Source organism: Copidosoma floridanum, unplaced genomic scaffold, assembly GCF_036245765.1.
Source record: "Copidosoma floridanum isolate Cflo_tuat_1 unplaced genomic scaffold, Cflo_Japanese_pri ptg000020l, whole genome shotgun sequence".
Classification (NCBI taxonomy): Eukaryota; Metazoa; Arthropoda; class Insecta; order Hymenoptera; family Encyrtidae; genus Copidosoma; species Copidosoma floridanum.
Genome location: NW_028321897.1, coordinates 29,593,575 through 29,614,219, shown reverse-complemented (window position 1 = coordinate 29,614,219; position 20,645 = coordinate 29,593,575). Strand labels below are relative to the sequence as shown.

Below are 20,645 nucleotides of genomic sequence, written 5' to 3'. Positions count from 1 at the left end.
ATTTTTTAATTGAGTATAAAAAAATTCTCAATTTCCAGTATCTTGAGATAGAGTTTAAACAATGAGGTTTCTGCTGCCGTAAACACTTTATAGATCTTAAAACGGTGGAGGATCGGGGATATCAGTAGTATGGCTGAATTGTACGTAATCAAAGTCTAAGGCAAATTTTTAGGCTAAGCTAACGATGTAATTTATTATTTATTAATCAAAACTTTAAAGCCATGAAACAGTACAAAAAGTTTTTTTTTAATACTGTGAGGTATTTCGAATTGGATTGTTTAATTATTTAATTGAAATATTATCTACAAATGAATCACTGAGTTTTCAAGAAACGATACTCGTGTTAAGATCGCCATTGCCTATGGAAGTAGATTACAATGGGCAGAGGTAATATTTTGGTTTCTGAAATTTATCGTGATGATTCTAAAATTTCACGGCAGTGTCACAAAAATAAACTCTCAAAAATTGTTACGCCAGGTTCACATCTGAATTTAAAAGTTATTCACAATTGATTGACTCTTACTATTACTTGATTTTTTTGTGACTTTAATTTAAAAATCGTATCTTTCTATTTGTAGCGGATCTCGTTAAAGCTGTTGGACAAGAGTCTGAAACTTCACTGTTAAATGATACATCACCACTAAAAAAGAAAGGTGTTGAGCCAGTCTTTACTCAGACGGCACCCCATCCGGACCTGGGGCCTTGCGGCCTGGCGTCTCCAATACCACCGACCTCAATTCATTGAGGGTAAAGAGAGGCACTTTGCCTACACTTATGTCCTCCCGCCTCCTCTCGGAATGCTTCGGGAAGACACAAGAAACCACCCTCTCCAAAAAGAAAGGCTCTAGCGGCGCCAGGTGGTCCGAGCCGCGCAGTCTTTTAAGCGCGATTCGGCAGCCCAGGCCTCACGTATCTTTATCCACATCAGCGATGAGTTCGCGCTAGCATCGGTTCTTGCTCACCTTGATCACTCTCACTAAGGCTTTTTTTGCGTTCCCGTACGCTGCAACAGCTACCTCGGCGTCTTCGGGATTTCTGTGTCGCTGGGCAAGACGCCGCAGCTGCTGCGCCTCCTTGCACAAGTTTACGATTTCTTTGGTCCACCAGTAGCACTAACGTCGATCCTTCCTGGCAGCCTTTTTAGGGATTCACGCATCACACCATTACTAGACCCGTCTTATAGTGCCGTTCACGAGTGCCTCGACCTCCACTGTATTTGTGATCTTGCTCAAATCAGCAGAAGGGGGCGCACTGAATATGGCTTCCTGCAGCAAATCTCGGTTGAGTTTCGCCACAATCCACTTGGTAACGCGCCTTTTGATTACTTCTCGCGAGCTTGCTCCATGGTTCTCGATTAATACGAAACTGAGATACCAGTTATGACTAGCCATGTAGTTCTCCAGGACCAGCCAGTCAGACACCTGCGCCGCCATTTGTGATGACACGAGCGTAAGATCAATGATCGTGCCCGACTTTCTGGCCACCTAAAAGATGCTGAACTACCAGAGTTCATGACGATGAGAAATAGTCTTGCGGCCATCTTTAGCACCACCCACCCTCTGGAGTCGGTTCTCGGCTCCCCTTAAGTGATGGCCTTGGAGTCGAAGTCACCGGCCAGGACTATTTCACCATTTTCCCCGCACATACGAATATCATCCTCGAGTTTAGCAAGTCGCCCTCTAAAGACGCCGATAAAAATGTTAGGGGAAATGTAGCAGTAGTAGTAGTAGTACTAGTAGTAGAAGTAGTAGCAGCAGCAGCAACAGTAGTAGTAAAAGCAGTAGCAGTAACAGTAGTAGTAGTAGTGCGTACTACGCCACTTTCCCTCAGTCCCACCCACGGAGACTGCCCAGGCATTGAGTAACAATTCTAAGAAGCGTGTTCGTGTGTAATGTATGAATATAATGGTACACTACAGTCATCCCAGCGAAGCGAGCTACAGGTGTACAGTCTCACGACCGCGCAAACAACCCGACAAAACGAGCTGGCGTACGGAACTAGGGTGCTGCCATATAACCTCCGCAGTGGTAGTAAGCTTACATTAGTCAGCCCACGACGTCTTTTTTGTTTATGAGGCGTACAGCCATATCAGATGTGGTTACTCAAACTTACGTAGGCCTCATCGTCCGGCTTCACCCGCCGCCAGGCCTTCAACGCAAGTTCGGGAAAGACCCCGCCACCCACAACCCAGGACATTTCGTAAGTATCCCTGTGTTTGTTTAGTGAGAGTGTGATGCATATATCTGAGAAGAATGTTATAACCACCGCTTACTTCTATTTACGACAGGGTGGAGATTGGTTGAGACCTGTCAAACTTACCACCATACCAAGACAGCAGGCTGATTCTTCGTGGCTTGGACGGGGGGTCAGCCCCTGCCGGCCCTCCCAGTCGGCTAGTTTTCATTTGGGGATCCAAACAGCTCATTTCAAGCTCTAGTCCCTACATGCATACACCACTCATACTCTTATTCATTTTTTCAAGTTCCCCCTTTTTTGTTTCAAGCAGCTCCTAGAGGGTGAGTAGTAGTAGCAGTAGTAGTAGAAGTAGTAGTAGTTTTTTTTTTTTTTTTTTTTTTTGTGGAGGGAGGGGGAATGCATTGAGGCACACTGCAGGGACAGCGGTAGTGTGGGACTCGGTGGATTTTTTTTATTAGACCACCCATACCCACTAAAAACCCCCATTCCACGTGGCTTTTGATCCACCCCGGAACCGCGTTAGCATTACTTCAAGGTGGAGCCACCAGGGAGACCATCGCGTCTCACAGCATTAACGAGCTAACTCGCCACCATTTGCTAGAGGTGCTGATGCTCTCGAGTCCTGAAAAGGACTCGGGGTCCCTGAGGACCAGCACCTTGTCTAGCGCTTCATAGTAGGCCGCCTACCCAGCCAGCACAACTATAAGCTTAATGCTTTCCCTTGCTGATAGGTAAAAAGTACCCAGCGCAGAGTGGGTCTACATAAGGCCTTTTTGCCTTATTTTGATCCTGCTTGGGCCTTATCCCTGGCCTCTTTCAGGGCTCTTCTAAATAAAGGGCAGCTTCCGCTGCCTGCTTCGTGCTTGTTGTCCGTTGTTGGGCAAAGGAAGCACCATGCTGGGCCTGGACACTCTTTCTTACGGTGGTTTGAGCTTCCACACCAGAAGCAAAGCTTGGATCTGTTTTCTTCTCTACAGTTGCCTGAGACGTGTCCATATCCCAGGCATTTGTAACATCTTGTTACTTCAATTCTTCTTCGAATTCGGCAGCTTGCAAAACCAACTCGTAACCTGCCTTCCTTTTCTACTTGTCTAGCAGTTGCTTCGTCCACCTTTATCAACGCCAGCCTCTGTCCTCTGGCATTTGGCTTTAAGAGAGCTACTTCTGGCTCCTGGCTCTGATGTTTAAAAGTCCTAGCGAAAGCCTCTTTGACCTCATCTTGCTCTACAATGGCATCCCGATCTCGGACCTCTAATGTCAATTTTCTGTTGCTAATTTTGACAGTACCCTGTCCGGCTACCGACTTTTCAATTTGCTGTGAGAATGTATACATAGTATAGTAACTATAAATATAGTAGTAGTAGTAGTAGTAGCAGCAGCAGCAGCAGCAGCAGCAGCAGCAGTAGTAGGCGTAGTGGCCATTACTTGGCCAGCTCGTCGGGTAAAGTGACTGTTAATCACAAAAAATATGTCCGTAGAGCGAAATAGATGGTTTTATGGAAAATATTTTCTCATTAAACTTGAGAATTGCTGAAGTGTTTTTGAAACAATCGGTGTACCCTGTAAATAGGATGGATGACCTAATCGAGGGGAACTCTGCAAGGGGACCGCACAAAAGACTTGCATATTAGGAGAAATAGGAGATTGTTATTACGAAAAAGAGAAAAAGGAAGGTAGAGATTCAGGATATAGGATACGTTAACACCCTGCAATAATAATACAATACAATATATTACAACTTGAATTTCATAATCCCACAGTTTTGTAATTAGTCTCGATCGTATAAAGAATATCTCAGCTACTAAAATACTCTGCGTATACACATAAATCATAAATATCAACATAATAGAGAATAAGAGTAAGTTCGTACGGGTGAGCTTGCAAATGTGCACTTTTTTTTTTTTTTTTTTTTTTTAGTACTCAGCAAGTTTTACATTGCAAGAAAATTTTTAAGGTAGTAGTAAGGGAAGCCAGGAAGATAAGAAGGTGACTAAGAAAGCTAACGCACGTCCATATTAGGTAAAGCACGAAGTAGCAGAGGACGTCAGGGGGAGGACAACATGACTCGAAAGGGCTTTGGTAGAAAAAAAGTTTTTTTCGATAATTTTTTTTACAAAAGTATATTTATATGAAAAAAAAAAAAGAAAAAAACTATTTCTAACATTAATATTCTGAATTCTTAACAAAACGTTTTGGAAGTTATTCATCAAAGGATCTAATATAGTGTTTTGTATAAATTCTTTAGCAAGTCATACCTAATTTCAGAAAATTAATTCGTGTACCCTTGTTGTGATTTTTTTTATATAGTTCAAACAAAATTAAAAAGGACCATTATAATATGAACAGTCTCTTTAATCATTTATAGGTATAAGTATAGGATATTTTTTCACTTTAAATGATATAAAATCTACGAAAATACCTGTCCAAATAGAGATACTAAATTGCTTCCCTTATGTTCCGGACTCTGTAAGTTTTCAACTTTCCATTCATTATCTGTTTCTTCAGAATCGTCAAACTGTGACTTCCATTGAGATGCTAAAGTTAAACCACCTCCACCTCGTGTTACTTGTTGCAGTGCAGAAACATTGTCATCATCGATTTGAGCAAACTGAGTTATAGAGCAGTCACGCAAAGTTTGAGTTTTGCTATTTCTTGACAGTTGTCTGCTATCACATCTTTTTTTAGCTTCACGGCGTAGAATCTCACGTTGTTCCGTTACCTATAAACAAAAAATCCTGAAGTTTATGTTATTCTTTATAAGTATATAGTATTGGGACGATATCACCTTCTTCGCAATTTTTAGGCCAAGTACCATAAACTTATAAAGCCTAAGTGAAGAGTTCGATTTTTACATAGTAGCATTATTAGCCTTTAATTTTGTTAAATTTACGTCCCGCATTTCAATTGCGGCCATTCAAATGTATACACAATTATGTGTAAATAGAGGTTAAAGATTTCCAGCAGTTGTATAGATTGTCTACCACATCAAAAATTATAAAATTCAACCGCTTATCAAACTCTGGTAGATTATCACAACAATGTTTTAGCTCGCATGTATTATGGTTGGAAGAAATCGTATAGACTTATTAAGTTCTTACAGAAAAACTGAATTAATAATAAATTATTTTTGGTTTTTTGTTTTTTAATAATAAAAACTAAAAAGCTTATTAGATCATGTTATACATATTTCATGAATTAAAAATTTAAAAAAAAAGTTAGAAATTTACGAATATTACCAACAAGTATCAGTCGACCACAATAGATGCAACAGTCTTATCCAAACATGATAAAAATTATAAAAAATTGCAGTGGATCTGATTTATGTATATCTGATAAGAGTTATCCTTGATAAAAAAAAAACTCGGTATAATGAAAACTAAGCTGACAATGTGTCTAAGCTTAGTGGCTCGCTCCGGTTGTCACTTGACACTTCCGAGGGCCACGAAGTACACAGTCAACTTTGTTAAGTGACGACTTTTGTTAAGTATGACTGTTTCAAGAGTCTTACAATTTTATCATTGGAAAGAGATTGGAAATAAAATAGAATTAAAAGAAAAAATTTATTTATTTACGCAAGTCATCACTTAACAGCTTGTCTATAATCATATACTATTTTAAGGGACTAACTCGTTACAAGAAAAGAATAAATGAAGAAATTTTCAGTCGAAAATGTAAATAAAAAATATGTTTGTAAGCACAAAAAGTCTGTTGGTTTTTTTTCCCATAATAAATAACTGTTTTCGACTTGCTGTGCATGGGGACTCGATTATGAGCCACACTCACTGGCGCTTGCATGCGAACTGACACAAATATGTCAATCGTCTTTCCTACGCACTAGTATTGTAATGTACTATTATAAGGCTTCGGCAGATCAAGTTTTTTATAACTATCATAATATTGGCCTTTATTAACTAAAATGCATTTGTTATCCAGGACATATATTAACATAATTTTTGCTAAATTATAATTCATACAGAGAATATCACTGATCACCCACTAGTGTTAGAAATTTTGATGAAAGACTGTAGCTGGGTAAAGGGTTAAATCTGCCCTTGAAAGAATTAACAATATGACTTGACAGTAAAAAAAACATATAAATAAATGCCCTCAGCCAAATTTTTAGATCTGTATGTCACCCCTGTACACCCCTAACCTTAAAATCGCATTGGTGACTAAAAAATTCTGAAATATGCATAGTGGTGTGTATTTCCCCTGCAAATAAGCATAATTTTTTTTCAGAATTTTCCGAGCTCAACTGGACTCAAATAAATTTTGTAATACTTCAATACGTTTTAGGTTAGGTTTCTAAAAAACGATTAACTTTTAATAACATAATATTGATGTATTTTTTCCGTCCTTTCAAATGGTGGTAAAAAATTTAAAATAAAATTGGTGGAACCTGGCTAAAAATTATAAAAGCCAGTTTTTTTGACAATTTTTCACTTATTCTAAGACCCCATTACATTTTTGGTAAAAAAAAATTTTTTTATCGAATTCGGCAAAAAAAAATTTGAAAACATACGTAGTGGTTGTAAAAACATTTTAAAAAATTTTCTGGTATCTCAAATCCAAGAACTAAAATAGAAAAATTTTATTTTTTTGGATATTTTGGTACTTATAAATCATTAAAATTAAAAGTAGTAAATAAAAATAACTATTAGTCTTCGTTTATCGTTATAAAATTTAGCAGATACATAAGTAATATTTGATGTTTACTGTTATGTGTTTTAGTCTTCATCGCTGTCACATTTTAGTCAGTACCTTTACTGGCCTAATAATTTTAGATTTATATCTTGCATTTGACAGATAGTATATAACAGCAGTAAGGTGGGAGCAGCACTCTATAGTCCTTAAACTATTTGCACAATCATATGCATGGCGTAAGATACCATTGTAACCCATAGTATCAGATTATATTAGATATAACACGTATAGATTTTTCTATTGATATGTCTTTTATTTTACTAACACCTCAATTATATTTGGCTGCATTTTTATATACTCTCCATGAAGACTATTAGATTCATTTTTGCTAAATAAGAAACAGCTTGACCTAGTTGATAAGAACCTGAAAAAAATACTTTCTAATCTTTCTCAGTTGTCTCAGGAAAGTCTGATAGCTTTTTGGATAGTAATTTTACAGCTAAACTGCTTCTTCTTGACCATCTTAAGTTTTCTGCTTCTATTGCTAACTTTTTTTCAGCATTGATAAGAGACAACATTCTGTCTATGACCACATCCACCACTGTTTAATCTTTTTCCATACTGATTATTAAGAAAACACGCTATTTTGCAGTAAGAGCCAGCTTTAGAAACGAGTTGGTTATCCAATTAGTTATAAAAAAGTTTTTTTTTTTTTCCTAAGATTCCATGAGTAGCTTCAACAACCCACCTTAACTATGTTGTGTAACGAAATTTGTTAGCTTTTTTAGTAGTTAAATGGGTTTTCTTGCCTTTAACTGCAGGCATTCAAACTCTTAAGCCAAGCTCTTCTCAATATAAAACTACGTCTTTAAAAGCTCGGTCTACGAGACAGATATGTCTACATTTCATCATTCTTTTTATTCAATTAGGATCTAACATCACCTTTTTCATTATACTTGAATTTTCGACTGTTCTTGTTTAATTTAGAAAATACTAGAAATCATGTTATTAGATGCATGAGGACGTAGCTTGAATGAAAAAATTACCAAAGCTTGCATTATGTTTCTTTTTCCTGAATTGCTTATAAAATTTAACATATCACATAATTTCTCTAAATCATCATAAGTTAGTCCTGTAAATTATTTTATATGCTCATTGCTTAACTCAAAAGATGTCACTTGATCCAAAAGTGTTTGAGATGACAAATCTGATGTTTTTGTTAAAAGAAAAAAAAAGCTATTTATTTGGCAGTTAACTAACTGGAATTGCTGTAGACTTATATCAAACTTAAATCATCTTCATAAAATGTCTTATACAACAAATGCTTGTAACAAGTACGATTTCCATTAGAAAATGTTTACATTCTTTTAAAATACTGTCATCTAGCTTGTAGTGGTATGAGAATTAAACCTTTAGTGTCATTACACGAACAATAGTAACCATGACTGGCAACCGATCTTTTTCAAGGTAACTCTATCACTGGATCATTGCAAACATTTTTAGGTACATATTCAATCGGATTCTCACTCAAATTTTGTAAATACTCTGTTGAAGTAACTGTTAAAGAATGAGTTTGGGAACTTGAACTCTCAGTTTTAACTTGATTTAAAGTTGATTTAGATTTTTTTGATGTACCAAAAATACCAGTCTTTTGCATTTATCACACAACTTTGGACCAACTTTAACTTTCAATTCAAGTTGCTCGTACACTGTATCAGCCTCGAAACGTGTAATAATAATTTTTATTTGACCAGCTAATGATTTTTTTAAACTGAAGCCACTTTTACAACACTTATCAGCGTTTGATGCGTTTGCTGTTTAAGAAATTTCTGATGATTGTAAAAGACCCCAGGAAAGCAAGATAGTTGATTATTTAAAACCTACTGTGAAAGTAGTAACTTTAGAAGATATAATTTAATCATACTAAAAATTATACCTTAAGAAAACTTCATTTTCCTGACATGAAACTCTGATGTATAAGTTTTTTTTCTTGTCGATATGACAACCTTTTTCTAATTTCTCGAATTCTTGAAAGGTATTTATATTGATCCACATAATAATGATAACAGTAGCATCCTAAAATAAAGTATTTTAACGTTATCAAGCAATTTTTTTTTGAAAGAACTAAGGAAAAAAACTAAGCTCATAATTAATATAAAAATATCACAATATCTAAGAACAGCATATCCCTATCACAAACCTTAACGTTGAATCAGCGCTGAATCAACGCTGAATCAACGATGTGATTTACGACTTATTTCAGAGTTCTTTTATTCCTGGAATCAACGTTGATTCAGTGCTGATTTAACGTTGAGATTCGTATAAAATATCGAAGTAGCATCTACACTAAAGCAGTTCTACTTATATCGCTACCCTTTTGACAACAGTGTGGAACTTTTTGATTTAAAAAAAAAAAAAAATTCGTGTGTCAAAATGTAAAAGATTGTCAACAAAAACTTCTATGTAGAAGCAACTTTAAAGATATTTTCCTAAAGTATAAAAATTGTAGTGCTTGCCAAGACTTAAGACTTTTTTTGGTCTTGTCTTGAAATCAAGACAATACCAAGACAAGAAGAAGACAAGACTGGAATTCTTCAGTTTTTTGAGAACAAGACAAGTCAGTCTTGTCTTGATGTCTTAAATATCTTGATTGGGGGGTGGAGGGGGGCGCCAGCTTAAAGCCATGCGTAATCGATGTATTTAACAGATTTTCTACTAGTACTAGTAGTTTTTAAAGCTGAAGAAGAAAATGAAAAACCAAAAATAAATTGGAAAAACTTTTTTGATTACATTATTAAGGAAGAAAAGGGAAACGGCATTTGTTTAGAATGATCTACCAAAAAAGTAAATACTGAAATAAAAATGAAAGATGGAAACACTACTGAATTACAAAACACCTCGAAAAACATTACCAAGAAATTCACAATGGATTTTTTCAAAAAAAGGCAGCTAACATAAAAACTTCGAAACTCCAAACAACACTTCATGATGTGGAAAAAGTAAGTGATCCAATTGTTAAATAAATATTGGATGTAATAAAATGATTTCTTCAATTATTTATCAATGTTTACTAAAATGATAGACAGGAAAATCATTCCTCGTACAACTTGACACAAATATACTTATAAATTAGAATATAAATATGAGTACAAAGTGCTAAGTGAGCTCGACTATACGGGCACTTATTTCCTAGTTAGAAAAAAAGCACTGGCTGAATAGAAGTATTTGTTATAGTTTCGGAACCAGTACATATTTTTTACGTCAAACATCGTTACAGAAATGATTTTATTGCATCAACTTTAAAATTGGTTAATTTGTTTATTTTATTAATACTTAACATATTTGAAAAACATGTACCTAATTTTTTTCAGAAACAACTTAAAAAAGTAGACTGGAAGAGAATCATTTTAATCCAGGTAGCTTATAAAAAACTATCCATGAATTTTTTTGACGATCCATTCACGCAAGTCATTTTTCATAAGCTGAACTCTGACGTGACAGTTCCAAAAAGCAAAGCTTTAAAAGAACAAATTATGACTGAATTTGGCAAAGCACAAGGAAGTTTGAAAAACGTTTTTGAAAAAAATGAATCTGAAGTTTCTTTTGAAGTAGATGGTTGAACAGCCAAAAGTGGAATGTCTTATTACGGAATAACGGCCCATTTTATCGATGAGAATTACGTTCACTATTCATTAGCTATACATTTTGTTTCATCTGATAGAAAACACGCTGACAAACATGATGCAAAAGCATTTTATGATTCTTTACATAATTTCAATTTGCTGCAAAACATTAAAGGAATTACACTCGACAACGTATTTTCAAATATAAAATTAGTGAAGGAGTTGTCAGTATTGTTAAAAGAAAGAAATATTAAATTTAAAGTAACGCTGAGTCTATTCGCACCTTATCTCCACGTACACGCATGCGCCTCGCTCTCTCGAAAAAAAAAATAAACTTGGACCCTATAAGTACCGAACAGTAGAGTTGCCCACTGCGCATGCGTATCCACTATATCAACGTAATTACGTGGATATACGGTACGTTTTGGTGCGAATAGACACTACGTTAAAGTAAATAATCAGCATTTTCGGTGTTTTTCGCACATCTTAAATCTTGGCTTGCAAAATATTTTGAAGAGTATAAAAGTTCAACCAAACATTGTTTGAAATGATGAGAAAACAAAGGGAAAGGAGGAGGAGGAGAAGGCGGACGAGGAGGAGAAAAGCGACGAAGACGAAGATGAGCAGATAGGTGTTATTGATTTCATTAAAAATATTAGATCTACGAGCAAGAAAATTAGGGCATCACAGCAACTGTGGAATACTTTGAAAATATAGAGCAAGCTAACCGTTCCAGAAACAAAGTATATAAAGCCAGTTTTAGATTGTCAGACTCGCTGGAATAGTACATTTAATGTGCTTAATGTTGCACATAAAATGAGATTTGCTTCTATCAAAACTTTGGGATAATTATCCTATTTTAGAAAAATTAAAAACTACAGAGCCTTTATAGGGCTCTGTGAAGTTAGTTATAGATTTTTTAAGGTCACTCACCGTTGTATCCAAAGTATTGTCGACAGATGGCGCTGATTTACCATCTATGTAAGGACCTAAGCTTTATATATACACGTCGCGTCGTAGGAGAAGGTACTCGAATGAGCAAAGAGACTTCTATGTATGTGTGTGTGTGCTTTATTAATGGTGATTACAAGTGTCGCTCGGACTCGAGCTCATCAAGGACTGAAGTCATCAGTAAGCGGTTACACCACTCGACTAGTATAAGAGTGGGGATAACCCCCTACATCTGTTGTTGTAGAATTTAATTTACTTTTGAATAAATTGAATTTTGCAATAAATAGTTGAACTGGTGAAATATTCATAAACGCATTTATTGATGGAAAAGAGAAGTTACTAAAACATCATAATAAGCGTAATTATATTGATTATGTTGCGCTCATTTTAGACCCACGTCATAAACTTCATCGTTTTGACTTGACATCTTGGGGGAAAGAGATTAAAAAAAATCACGTCGTAAATTTTAAAAGGTATACAAAGAGTTCTATTGTATATTCTATTTCATAGAATTTCATCATTCAGATATTCTATTATATATACATCAAGATAAACATGTGAAGACCAACGACACAAAGAAGACTGAAAAGGATTGAAATAGTTTGGAGTCAGATTTACAATCTTTCTATTGCAATTATAAAGAAGACGATGATCCAACAGAAACCTGGAGGAAAGAAATAAACGAGTATTTTTTAACTAAAAAAGCTGCTAAAGATGTCATTATTTTGGAGTGGTAGAACATTCATGCTGGTATATATCCTACATTGTCGAAAATGGCTAGAGACATTTTTAGAATTCAAGCAACCTCTGTATTGGTAGAGCGTCTTTTTTTCTTAATGTGCTTTAGTTATGTCAGAAAAAAGAAATTTATTAAACGATGATACATTTCAAGCCTTGGTTTGTTTGCACTTTTGGGCCAAATACAGTTTAAGAAATGTTACATTTAACATTGATTTTTTAAATATTATGTAAAAAATGATTTCTATTTAATATTACTAATATTATTGTAACGTGTAACACGGTCCGTGTATTTTAAAAATAAAATATACTATTTATTACACTATATAAAAACTACTATTCTCATTTTCATTTTGGATCAAGACTAAGAATTTTAAGACAAGACCAAGATGAGACTTAGACTTTTACTATTTTTCAAGACCAAGACAAGACTAGGCCAAAATCTTGGTCTCGTCTTGTCTCAGCAAGCACTAAAAAGTTGTAGATTTTACTAATTATGGCACGAAAGATGACTTGTAACTCCCTCAAAAAAATTATTTTATTAATTCAAATACAATTAATATTCAAGGAGAGATGTTGAAAATGATTTCGAATTATTGTTTTTATGCATCCGATATTAAAACGCTTACAGCTAGTTATGAGGAAGCTATAAAGATATCTCCATCAGCTGTAGGTCAAATTAACTTTGTTAAATGGGTAACATCTGGTACCGCAATAGTATTAGAACTTTTTAACAATGAAGGCAAAGCTCGGTGAAATCTCTTGTTGCTACAACTAAAACAGCTTGAAGTTTATATTTGATAAGAAGGCATCTGCCTGTAGATACAAATAAAACAAAATTACAAAAAGTAACATGTTATGATTAATTTATGTAATTGTTCTACTCTTACCACTAGAATTCCTGAGGACAGAGCATTCACAAAGATGCCTTCCGTTGAAAAATAATTGAAAACTCCCTGTGGTGAGAATTGTTAATCAGAACTCATTCTTTACTGGCAGTACATTTTTTAACAGTCTTAAAATAATTTTTATCATGAAATAGGTAAAGTTCACTTTTTTTGGATTTAAAACTTTGGATGCATATAATTAGAGCTTTTTCTGATGTTTGAATAAAAGTCTTGATGACATTGAGATTAATTGGTGCTCTTTCATGAAAGTTCTTTATTTTTTTAGCAACAACAATGTCAAAATGACCTGTTGAACATAAAATAAGTCAATTCTTTAGTTAAGTAATCAAAACAGAAATGTGGAACGAAAATCAACATCAGTCAAAAACAGTTAAGAATGATCCTAACCTTGATCATTTGATTTTTATTAGTCTGGCAATATGTACTGACAGTAAAGTTATTGCTGAGAGTACACACAAATACTCACTTCGTAAGAAATTGCAAAAGGCTGTCAACAATGTCAACAATATTGCTTTTTTCATCAGTAAAAAAAGTACTAATGAACTAGAGCAACCAGTACATACATATATGCTTCGAGATGTCAACGATGACAAGAACCGCTGGCCCGTCCATACTCCTTTACTGCTGATCGTTTCTAATTAGCTTTGGAACTTTTCTCTTCTCACTAAAGAGTTATATCTCTGTAAATCTGACACTCAGTTATTAAAAAACTTATTAACTTTTTAATAAATCTTTTATACATTTAAAAATAAACAAAACGAGCTGTAAATGAACGACGCGCAAATAAAATTGTTTAAGCAATAAATAAGAAGCTCACGGGTGCTTTAATTTATTTATTCATTGACTAAGAAGCGCGCTGGGTCACGTGATTATTAATTTATTCATGGACTAAGAAGAGCGCTTGGTCATGGGGCTTGAGATTTATTTATTTATTGAGTAAGAAGTGCGCTAGGTCACAAGGTTATTAGTTATTTATTTAATAATTAAGTAGAACACTGGATCACATAGTTATTAATTCACTTATTTATCAACTAAGAAGTGAGCGGGCTTACGTAGTTTAAGATTTATTATTTTAATAATTTAGTAACGTGTTGGGTTTTGCAGAGCCAATTTTTTGCATTTTTGCCCATGTAGCTGATTTAAATTACGAGCCCTTCACATTTTGATGCCCGTGGAACCGTGACGGTCTCGTAATAGGTTTTCTGCTGCACTCGAAAAGTCTAAACACCATGAATTATGCATTACTATACATACAGTCATGATGCAACGCTTCATGACACGCATCATACACTAACTATAGGTGTAGCCAGGTGGACTACATTTTTGCTGAGTGTAGTATCGTCTCTGCTATGAATCAGCGCTCTTAAAAATGATGGAAATCACACGCAAGAATACCTAAACCCCAAGTACTTTAACCCAGTAACCTGGGGGATAGTAAGTTAATAATGTAATGATTTAATAAATTATTATATGAAAAACTACGTAATCTAAATCCCAAGCTTTTTAACAAAGTAGCCCGGCAAAAGTAGTAGATTGAATGTTACATACATAAAATTTAAATGAATCCCTATCTTTAAAAGTGTTTCCGGAGGTAGTATCATGTAACTTTTGAGAAGGTTTTTGCGCCTGATTTTTGGCATCTGCATATGTATAGTTAACAAAAATCGGTCCAAAAATAATTTTCAAAAGTTTCATGATACCACCATGGCGAGCCATAATACGATTGCATCCTCCGGAGTTCTCAAGTAAGTCTCACATCAGTTGTTACCTGCAGGAAATCTGAGAGCATAGAAGGAACGGTATTTTCTTGGAGCAGTCATTCAGTTTTCATGAGTTGAGAGCTTCCGTTTAACCTCTGAAGATCTCTCTGAAAAAATTCCGAGAAGCGTAAGCTTCTGTACGATTCTGTTAATCCCAGAAGTTTAGTAGAGGTAATCATGATCGTTCTCGAGAGTATTCTGAGGACCTGGACATCAACTCCTGGAAAGGAGCTACACTAAGGTTTTTCGTGAAAATTTCATCATCATTTTTTTCTAGTGTAAGTAGTTTGAAGTCTATCGTTTCATAAAATTCAAGCTTAAACTTTTTGGTGCAAAGTAAAAAAATATTTTTTCTATAAATGTTTTGGATTATGCAGCTGAAGGGGGATAATATGAAGATAATAAAAGAGTTGTAAAAAGCCAATCATATTTTTTACGGTGTAATAGTTGATATAGTGAAACAGCTCGTTATACTTTATTCGAAAAAAAATGATTGGTTACAGTTCCAACTTTACTCACCAAAAGGGTGCCACTGGTGGGTTAACACCTCGAAGCGACATTCGCCGTCACAATATCGCATGGGAGGGCTTCAAGCAAGAAATTAACTCTCTCACTCTTATGTTTACATTTTTATCTTTGATGATTAATAAATTCCAAAATATCCAAAATAAGGAGATTTTTTTATTTTAGTTCTTGGATTTGAGCCACCAAAAAATTTTTTTAAAATACTTTTACAACCACGACACATGTTTTTAACGTACTTGTTTCAGTAGTAAATAAACACATTTCACTAAAAATATAATAGGGTCTTAGAAAAAAAAAAAAAGATTTTAATTTTTGGCAACGTTCCATCAATTTTATCTTGAATTTTTCATCGCTATTCGAAAGAACGATAAAAATACATAAAAAATATGATGTTAAAAATTATCCGTTAATTAGGAGCCTAACTTCAAAACAGATTAAAACATTACAAGATTTTTTGTGAGCCAAGTTTAGCACGGAACATTTAAAAAAAAATTATGTTTATTTGCAGTAAAAACACACACCTCTGTGAATTAAAAAAATTTTTTAGTTGTTAATGCGCCTAAAAAAAGTTAAATTAAAATTTTATGGTTTTGAGGGGCATATCTGGGTGACGGAGATCTAAAAATTTGGTTGAGAGCGTCTTTTTGCATGACTTTTTGTACTGCCAAGTCAAATTATCGATTCCTTCAAGGGCAGATTTAACCCCTTACACTATAGCATTTGAATTCAAGGTAAGTTTGAGTAAATTGAGGAAAGTTTTTAAAAGCGTGATTTAACGATATAATGTGTCAGATAACATAAGCCAGAAATTTTCATAAGATCATTGTTTTTTACTCCAACAGAGCTCAAGTTAAAGCTTATTTTCAGCAAATTAATGTAAGCTCTGACAAAGTCAGAAATAAGGGTCAGGTTTAAGGTTACGGATAGTTTTCTATTGATTTGTTAATCATCAAGGTAAATGTTTCTTATTTTTTTTTTTTTTTTTAAACTAAAACTTTAATCAACCACAACTTCTTACCCAACGAATATTTTTGAGCAAACTAGAATTTTCATTCAAGCTAATTAAAAATTTTTTTATTTGTGCGCTGATAAAGTCAAAAATGGTAATCTAGTCAAAGGATACGGTAGTAAAAAGTAATTGTTGCAGAAATCGACCAGATAATTGCTTTTTTGTAATCTGAAGCCTAAACTTTAAATACCTGTTTTTTTTAATAGAGTAGACATTTTTCACTTATTTGGTGATTAAACAAAAGCTCATTCAAAGCACTTTTAGAGCCTTTTTACAGAATTTATATAATTTGAATAAAAAAAAGTTACAAGCGAAAGAGTTCACTCTTTTTCGAATGGATCAAATTTTCTTCTACTTTTGAGCTATTTTTCCGGTAAAGCCAAAAAAAAGTTAATTTTTCTGTACTATTTGCATGTTTAAAAATTTTCTCGAATTTCTGGACGCGTAAAGAAGAAAAAAAAAAAATTCTGTAGGTGTACCGTAAATTTTACTTTTTTTAAGAGCCTGGTACTCCTAAGTGTACATTAAACGCACAACTGCTCATATACTGTAGTATACTACTTATGTTATACGTGATTCACGCATTCTATGTACTTCCATATTTGCTATGATATATGTATACATACATGTATGAGTTATTGATTGTGTAATGTAGAACGAAACAAAAATTTTTACCATACTGCACCGGAAAAAGGTACTTGCGTCCCATTACGCCATACAAAACATTTGATTTATTGGTGCAGGCTACGCCTTGAGCGACTATATACGTGAGATCTGAGACTTACTTTACTTTCGCTTCTCATAGGTGTATAATGTACTATTCGTGCATTTGATATGACATCAAATATATGTACAATCAATTCTCGTTGGAATCTTTGTATGAGACATAGAAACATTATTTTTAAATTTTGACTACTCTAAAAGTAAAATGATCCATATAAATTAATAACAGGAATATAGGTTTCAGTCACGAGACAACAATTCTCATAACACTAGATAGAGAATAAACAAATTTATAGGTAGGATAGGCGAGATATAGCTTTCCCTTTGAGATATGACATTTATAATTTTTAGAATTATTACGATTGTTTGTATGAGTCTGTGCAATACATATTTTTACAACTTGATACTTATTTTCTGTACGTGGAAATATGTTTAGCCAATCTAGCTTCTCTTTCGTGATACGAGTGTTTCTCTAATTTTGGGACTTTATGTTATATCAAAAATTTTTTAAAAGATTTTGTGAACGTTCGTATTAATGTTTCAATGTGCTATACTAAAAAGTAATTTTTTTTTAAATAATCCTTTTCAAGATATAGTTGAAAAACGATAAAATCATGGCAATATTTGTGCGTAGTCCAACCCCTTTTTTATTTGTGCACTTCGTGTCTCTTTCGAAGCCAAAATTGTTATTTTTAGCTAATTTTGCTTATCTTCCAAGATACAGCGTTTTTCCTCATTTCCAAAGTTTAGGTTATTATATTATATATATTGAATACTGTATGAACGTTTATTTATATACACATAAACATATAAAAGGATGGATAGAAAGGAGAACGATTTTACAGTGATTTTTTGAAGACATCAAAGAGAATAAGCGATGTTTTGGGTAAAGTATTATGTACCTGATAGTACTTTAGCTGTAACAGAGGCTTCGCTCAGCCCTTATCACAGCCACGATACGATTTCCGCCATATAGCAGAACGTGTACAGAAAGAAGCTATATTGAATATACGTATATATATACATATTAAGTAGTAAAATAACAATTTAAAAATTTTCAACAAAACAGAACGTTGCTCAGTGTGATAAAACAGTACATGGTTATAAATGATCAGCTATCAAACCAATAAAAGATCTCTATTTTATAAACGAATGTAAAATCCTACATACTCCACATAATAGGAATATTATAAGTGCTTGAATTATAAAAAACTATAAAATTTGAAAGAGAAAAAAAATTTTTTAAGGTTTTAAATGACAGTACAACTAATATTCTGAACTTAAAAGGTAGGATGATATTTCAGTCATTCTGTAGATCTATCTGCTTCTTTCCTAGGAGCTCTAAAGTAAAAAAATTAACTATTAGGGGTCAATTGTATTAAGGTGGATAGTGTACTTAGTTAATGTGTAGAAGATTGCTAGTTGAATTTTCGAGCAAAGCGTTTTTGTTTATTTATATTTTTTTTTTTGAAAACAAGGTGTAGCATGAACAGATCAATTCAAAAAATTGTTTTCTTTGAATATGCGCTTCAGTGGTGTGATGTAGTGAGGTGGGGTCCATGAGATAAACTAAAACATCTACTTTAGTTACACATTTTCTTAAAGTAATTAATCTAAGGTGGTCAGTTTTAAAAGGCTTAGATTTAATTTTTATATATCTCACTATTTTATATATTAAATAACTTTTCATTTGAGTTAGAGTAGTGGGGGGTTGGCAAAGGTAGAGTGCACCGGGGTGGAGCCCCACCAGTAAAGTTATGCACATAAATACCTTTACGTTATATTTTTTGCGTGTGAAGCACGCTATACAAACGCAGTGGCCACCCCATATACCCTCATCAATTTTCACAGAATTTTTCTAAGGTTTCATCTGAAAAATCATGGAATAACGAATTATTGTAAAAGTTAGCACGTAAAGTGTGCAGGAGGTGTAGCTTAACTAGTACATATTTACCTATATGATATAGCTGTTTGTGAAGATCATTTCCCTAAACTCTCTCACCAACCCTTCACAGACAATCCACATAAACTAAAATTTGCTTAGTTTTTTGTTATTTTTAACTATTTAGTTTTCTAACAAAAACCTTTGCAGACGCTTCACTGACACTTCTCACGATTTCTATCATCCCCCTTCGACTTCTTACCGACCCCTCACATACCATCTGCATGATTTATTTATTGTCCCCCGACCGATAACCCACCTATACACGTGGCATTTACTTTTGTCAATCAGTGTAATCAATAATTCTCACAACGTTGACAGTACTTTGTTGTGCTATTTTTAAGGGTTCTAATAAAAGAGGTAGTAGCACACCAGAAACATGTAGCTTTTTTCTTGGACGGACAATTTTCAATTATTTGATTTAATTTAGTGATCTGAAGATAGTGTAAGCGTTGCCAATAAAGGGCTTAAAGTCTCTAAAGAGCTACTCAAAAGGTCAATTTCAAAGATAATACTTGATTCCTTTACCGATAGCATTTTTGAGTTTAAAAATTAAGAATTTCAAAAAAAACTAGCAAACTATTTCTATTGACTCTTGTATTTAATAACTTTAATTGTTTACCAGTTTGAAGTGTACAGTGTAAAGCTCAGGCTAGAGGGCGCCAGAACTTGCCAGACATAAGTTGAGTATTTATTATTGTGTATGTGGGAGCGCCGTGCGTGAAAACTGTCTACGTATGCATAAAACGATAACATTGGTCAACATTGAGATGCGCATCTCTACTCTCACAGATTACTATAGCTTTATATCATATATTTTTAAGTAAAATTAATGGCCTACACAAATTTTCATTTGGGCAGTAAGTGCTTGGGTACCCAAGTATGAAGTTATACTTCTATGAATTTATATAGATTATACTACAATTATGAGTATAACAATACCTTCTATGAAACAATATTGTGTACAAAGGTGGTGCAATTATCGTATAAGTGATTATACCTACGTTGATCGGGTATGGTTTTAATTAATGTTTTAATGGTTGATAAATTAACGATTAATAACAATATATTAGGGCAAAATGCAATATTAACAATGAATAGGCTGGCCCGTACAAGACTATGCGCTTTCGTCAAATTTTTCGATTACTTGTATAAAAAAATTTCGATTACTTAAATAATTACAAAAAAAATGGCTGATATTTTAGCTGTACTCTTTTTTCTATGTTTAATTTTAAAAAATCGCAGTAGAAAACTTGCATGTTTTCTGAATTCATTTTTTTTCGGTAGTAAATGATAGTCTGATTGAACGTGTCACACATTTTGTTTGACGCTCTAATAAATTAAGAATAAAAAATCTAAACTCTATACAAAATTCAAACCGCTATCACGTTAATATGACGCAAGAACTTTGGAATATAAGTGGGTTTGTTCGTTTTTCTGCTTGTGCCTACCAAAACGAACTAACTACAATGATAAACCGATGAACGAGAAAGAAATCCAATTTAAATTGGTACAAGTACTGTTTTGTACCTAGTTGTAAAAGTACAACAGCAAAAACACCGTCTAAAAATTTTTTAACCGTCCCGAGCAACCCTTTACAGCAAAAACGATGGTGTGAAGCTGTAG

General features: G+C 33.9%; 1 protein-coding gene across 6 annotated transcripts in view; it reads right to left on the bottom strand.

Moving 5' to 3' along the window:
- Positions 1–20,645, bottom strand: part of Asator (tau-tubulin kinase asator) — a 552,963-nt gene that overhangs the window by 232,481 nt on the left and 299,837 nt on the right. For all 6 annotated transcript variants that reach the window (XR_016293148.1, XR_016293146.1, XR_016293147.1 and 3 more), the window contains one exon: positions 4,616–4,915. Coding sequence is in view for 1 of the 6 variants with exons in the window: in XM_089594084.1 (XP_089450210.1) it covers positions 4,616–4,915 (300 nt within the window). In the remaining 5 variants the exon portion in view is untranslated. The remainder of the gene's footprint in view (positions 1–4,615; positions 4,916–20,645) is intronic.